At 36.4% G+C, this 6,000-nt stretch overlaps 1 protein-coding gene across 1 annotated transcript in view; it reads left to right on the top strand.

Annotated features, from left to right (window-relative positions):
* Positions 1 to 5,153, top strand: part of LOC135682088 (calpain-7-like) — a 34,293-nt gene extending 29,140 nt beyond the window's left edge. The window contains exon 23 of the mRNA XM_065196815.2: positions 3,290 to 5,153. Coding sequence (XP_065052887.2) covers positions 3,290 to 3,431 — 142 coding nt within the window. The 3' untranslated portion in view covers positions 3,432 to 5,153. The remainder of the gene's footprint in view (positions 1 to 3,289) is intronic.
* The last annotated feature ends 847 nt before the right edge of the window (positions 5,154 to 6,000 follow it).

Genomic DNA, 6,000 nt, shown 5'->3' on the forward strand with positions numbered 1-6,000 from the left:
GCCCAGAACATCAAGCAAACGATCTAGATTTGCAAATGTTGAGTGTTGCTCAGTGCAATCTTCGGTTCGTTTTCCCGGATTTAAGGCAACCAGTATTGTCATAATTGCATCAACCTGTGACACTAGGTCAAAACACTTCTACTAGGAATATCCTAATGCTTCCTCTCTATAAATTTGCGAGGACATATCTATTTTGTTTAACTTTTTGCTGTCGATGTAATTTGTCCTCTCTTGGACCAGATTATTATTACTTTATTCTTTATTTATTCATTCACTGTTGGTTGTATGTTCTCATTTATTTTGGTGTTGATAGGAGCAAGTTTATTTAGAGAGGATTTTATCAAATTTCACCAAATAGAGGCAGAATTTTATCAAGTATTAAATGATTATATGATGAAAATGAGTTACAAATGCAAAAGTTATAGATCAAGAGAAGTTTTGAACAGTGTCATATAAGTTTATATTTAAACAGCTGCGCTACAGGTTTTCCAAGACTTTTCACTCGTAAATTTGATTGAGAGAATAAAAACTAGTGCACAGTTATGGCAGCTTTTGCTACTTCTAGTTTGCCAGAGGTAAGGCTGCTGACGTCATTAAAATGAAAATTATTTTAATAAAGTTAAAATATGAAAATGTATCGTAATCTCGAGATGGGAAAGAGACCGAAACACCAATGGGAAAGCTTGGTACCTTTGTTATAGAAGAAACCCAGTTACAAGGCAGTTGAAACATGCAGACCCAGCAATAAAAAGAAGCTTAAAGGCATTGAGTCATGGTAAATAGGCCTTCTCTATAAGAGGTCATTTGGTTTCGGCGTGATCGTTGCTGTTTCATGTGATATTGTTGACAACTTTCTATTGATGGAAACTGTTTTGTTAGTCAGTACGGGGTGAGTTCATGTGTCCAGTTTAAGGCCAACCAATAGCATCACAGTCACGAAAATCGTGACTCAGCGGATTTTGGCACTATTAGTATACCCAATCCATTTTATCATGATTCAATGCCTTTAACATTAGAGACAGTTCTTCTACGTCGCTAAGTATATGTTAGTTAGTTATCAAATCATTATATTAAAAGATATTATTTCTCCTTTTTGAACATTTTTCCTAGGGAAAGCTCGTGAGTCTTTAGCAAAACTTTTGATCCACTGTACATTGTTTTTGGTGTAGCTTTTCCCTCGAAAATTCGACTTAAACATGGGGCGTACAGCGGAAATGACACATGTCTGTCGCAGTTTTGCTTTGCAGTTATTTTCAGTCTGGTTTTTTTCTGCTGCTGTGTTTTCTCTTTCAACCTTTCAATCAAGTATTGTCAATGCAATGAAGATTCTTTCTAACTTCATTGAATGTTTGTTTGTATAACTCTGTCACCTTTTCTGAATAAAACGTAATTTTGTCTTGTCAAAAGGCTTGCCTATTGTGCCCTAGTATATCATACTGCTAAGCTGTGGGGCGTGGTGTCCAGCATGTGTTTTAGGTAGCTGCTTTTAATTAACCAACAGAGCAAACATTGAATTTTTACTTCACGTCAATGAATCGTTGGCTGGATAAATAAGATTATACATCATTTGCTGCAGGTCTTACAAGCTTTTTCTGAACGGTAATGAGGACATTCTTCTGCTGATTCAAGCAAATTCTTTCAAGCGAGGACGATTAAGGCACAACGCTCATCTAAGCCAACTCTCATCTCATTTACACCTCCATCAATTCTTACCAAGCTTTGTAATTAAAAGTTAATTTCCAGTTGGCTTTATAATTAAAAGTGAATTTCCAGTTATCTTGCTTTCTCTGTGTAGGATTTATAACCTGTCAATTGAGTCTATAGTATTTCCTGATAGCTTGAAGGTAGCACAGGTTTGTTTCCTTGGTTAAAATTGGCCAACTCTGAAGCCAAGTGTACGCCAAATGCTTAGCGTCAAGGTTGAAAAATTTTAATTACCATTTTTATATAACTGGCTAAATTTTAAGGAGATGAAATGTATAAATTCAAGCAAGAGCGTTTTTTTCTATTTAATGAAAAAATTTCGGGATCACGCCTCAAAAAGATGTGATAAAGCAATTAACCAACAAAGCTTTAATTGCGACATTAATCGAATCGCTCATTCATTTGTTAATCTTTTGTTGTTAATGTTATTTTTACAAAATGCACTTTCGATAAAATTTCACGAAAAATGATACAAAAGCCCCGTTTTGTGATTGTTCAATTGATTTTTTTGGAATGATGCAATCAGAATTTGTACTAGGATTTTTCTCAAGCAATGTATGTTCTTACTTTCTTTATTCGACTGTTATTTTTAGCCCTATACCTTGCCTTAAATAAACGATACGTTTACTTTGAACAGCAGCATAAACAGCTGAGTGCTTTATCATTCTGGACGTGACATTAACAAAACTATAGTTAAGTAAGGAGGAGAGCTTCCGGTTTTTCATTAAGCTTTACGTGGAAAAGTTATTTGGGCTCTTTCTTTTTGTCTGATGAGTGGTGTGAGGTCCTTGGAAAGTCGCAGGGGTGCTGGATTATTTCAAAGTGAATTCAGTAGTCTGTAAGAATCTTCAGTTTTTCTAAACAATTTTGGCGTATTGTTGTGAGAGCTATCTGCTTTTGTTTATTGGTTATGTTGCTTAGTTCTCTTTCCTACAATGTCTGCCAGCAGCCGCTTTTTGTCTTGCCAATACCAATTAGAAGGGAACGTGGGAAATTTTTCTTGTTGGTTTTTGCTTTCTCTAAGGAATACCGAATATGACGAAAGAAAGCATTTGAAGTTTGTTCTATATGAATTCCAAAAATGTATTTAAAACAGATACTTTCACACCCAGCCATCATTAAAATCTTTTCCTGTTGGATTGTTTTTGTTAGATATTTACTCGTCACTTCTCCATAACTTTACTTCCTATAACTGAACATATTCCCACTTCACCCACAAGAAACCATCATTCTTATCCCTTCGATGTGTTATAACCCCCTGTTATTGAACCCTTTCATTTTCAGTTGTCCCAACTAATCAACTATTGAACTGAAAAAAACTTATCATTGAACGGGTGTCATGTTCACTAATATAACTTCCTGTTTTAGAGGTATCTACTTGAAAGGGGGGGGGGGGTTCCAGGTTGCTCTATGATGATACCTTATAACATAATAACCACAGCGTGTCATTTAAACCGTATTCTATCATGTTTTCAAGTCTTGCATTGACTCTGTTGTCTTCCTATCTTGCATAGAGAGTCTAAAGAGAGTCTATAGTCGACCAAGTTGTTTTTTCTCACGCTGCTTTATCTCTTTCTTTTTTTAGGTGGGGCTTCCTTGCTTTTGAACTCAAAGACATTGCACCAGGGAGGTATAAAATTATCCCTTCAACTTTTCATCCTGGCCAAGAGGGACCATTCTTCTTGGAAGTTGCAGCCTCTGCTGCATTCAACCTCTCAAAGGCGTAGATGATTGTTAAGAGGGTAGATATTTCTGCATTGAAGAGCAACCACTCATTTTTGAAGGGTAACTATTTTGATATCAGGAAGACTACTAAAGTTCTATGGAAAGTTATTTGCACCATTTCTTGGAAGCCATCGCCATTCACATACATCTGTTGGTAACCGCGAAAAAAAAGCTATTGGAAAGAACCAATGGCGCATGAATATAATTTTTTATAATTAAATGCTACCAGACACATTCATATGTGTTATACATATGTTTTATAGAGATTACGAGTGGTTTTTACCTACAAGAAACGATGTATTTAGATGACGTATCATTCGATTTAGTAGTAGCAGTAGTATCATATCCTAGTAGTAGTAGTAGTAGTATCATTCGATTTGCTACTTGATAGGGTTGTTTAGATTTTTGTCTGCACGAGAACATCATTATGTATAAGATCTAGTAGAAATGTCAGTTACGAAATTTTATATTTGCTGCATGACAAGCCGGACTGCTATTGTTGCCAAAGTAATGTGTCATAAAAATCAACTAAGCCTTGCAAAGAAATTGTATTTCGCTAACTTTGTTTTTAACAATACAGTATCCTTGTCAATAAGACTCAAGCATATTTTTGACGCTAAGGCTTTCATATCTCAAGAAGTACTGTTTAGACAGGTGCGCTCTTTTATACTATAACTTTTACTGACTCTCAGTTTTTCAACAAGACGTTTGAAACATTTATTAGGCATTATGTTGCAGAGACCACACAGCTCTAATCCGCTCTTTTTTCACAAACTGTGCACAGATGGGTTTCAAGTTAGACATTCTCTTTTTCGCAATTAATAATCTATTTTGCAACAAAAAAGTCAATTTGCGTCACCAAAATGAGGCTCAAAACTAGAAACATGGAATAGGAGGATGAATTTCTGGATTCGAACCGATGGCACATTTGTTTCAGATACGCATGTACCAATCTTTCTGATACAGGGCATCGATTAAATACATATGCCTAAAATCACAATTTTCCGACCACACCCTCTTCTCCTTCACAGGTTCGTTCACTTTGTGACCGACTATGCCTGCCCCTTCTGCGAGAACTTGCGACCTTGTAGCCGGTTGAACGGTCTCCTTTACACGTGGTTAAGATTTTTAGGTGGATCATTAGCCTTTTTGTTTATATAATGTTGGTTTTCTAACAAACAAATTTATTAGGGCCTACATTTGCTTTCTCCTGAACAGCCCCCCCCCCCCCCTCCCTTTAATGCGTTTGTACGCTTTCCTACCCCTCTGACCAAACGTACCTCGAAGGTGCCCTCATGCACAGAATACACTCTTCTGAAACTGTTCCTTCTCCACCCATGATTTCGCGTTAAAATCACTCGCCTACATAAAATAACGGAGGCTTATTTAGCGTCGCCAGTTGGCTTCGTATTCATAAGAAACCAAGTCAGTTATGTCATTAAAATGAGCTTTTTGATACTCCGAAGGACAATCACCTGAACTGCAATGAATTGATATTCTGCATTCGAATCTCTCCTAATCTTTGTGGGTTATTACAAAGCTTTGTAAAGCCTTCTAAGGCCAGGAACCTTACTAATCAACTTGTTTTTCTCCTTTAGAAGTGAAACCTGAATAGAGAGGAGACTTTGGGTTGTAGAATTGGTTTTTTCTTGGTTTTTACAACAGTAATGTTTTTGTGCATATTCTAGTTTCTCAATAGATGAATGACGTGTTTTATCGTTGTACCCTGCATTCTACTTTCTCTGTATTGCCTGTAGCAATTTTATTCAGCAAATCCAGAGCATTTTTGTTGCCGGAAGTTTTACTGTCCATTTTAATCAGACAATCTAGATCTTACCTGAAGTTTTGTAGTTCAACATACTGTATGTCTTATTGTGGCACATGGATTCCCATTCCTAGCTTGTATCAAGTTTTAGAAATTTGTACAGTGGAGCCTCCATATAACGGACACCGGTGTAGCCAATGTAGTTGTACGTTGTAACAAAGTTGTATAGAGGTTTATAGAGGTATCCGTTTTATAGAGGTTTCCGTTGTGAAGAGGCTCTTTAAAGGGCATTTTGACTACCTGAGACAAAAAGTTCTGTCCGTATTTTAGAGGTGTCCGTTGTGTACAGGTGTGCGTTAATAGAGGTTCCACTATAGACTTTTCAGCGTGTTTTTAGCACTAGTTGTTCAACATGCTAAGCAAATATCTTTGCTTTCTTCAATATAAAACATTCTTGAAAACATTGCAATTTTGGGGGCTAAAGCCTCCCTCCCGGAAAATTATAGAAACCTTTCGTTTTCAATGAACAATATATTTTGTTCTTCTTGATCTCAAACAAAGGTGTCCCCAAATAATCCCACTTTAAAGTACGGATGTCCAGTGGTAGATTCAGAATAATCCATATTGATTTCAAAATAAGAACTATGTAAGATTATGCTCAATTAATCTGTCCAAGTATACTAGAACTCCCTAACCATATTAGAACGAAGATATTATGGGCCTATGCAAAGTCCTACAGATATTTGAGTAGAGCAGCAACCGACAATAAACTAGTTGTGCAGTCGTTTTGCTTTGAAAAACCTATG

This window comes from Rhopilema esculentum, chromosome 16, assembly GCF_057945365.1.
Source record: "Rhopilema esculentum isolate cy_ngs chromosome 16, ASM5794536v1, whole genome shotgun sequence".
NCBI lineage: Eukaryota > Metazoa > Cnidaria > Scyphozoa > Rhizostomeae > Rhizostomatidae > Rhopilema > Rhopilema esculentum.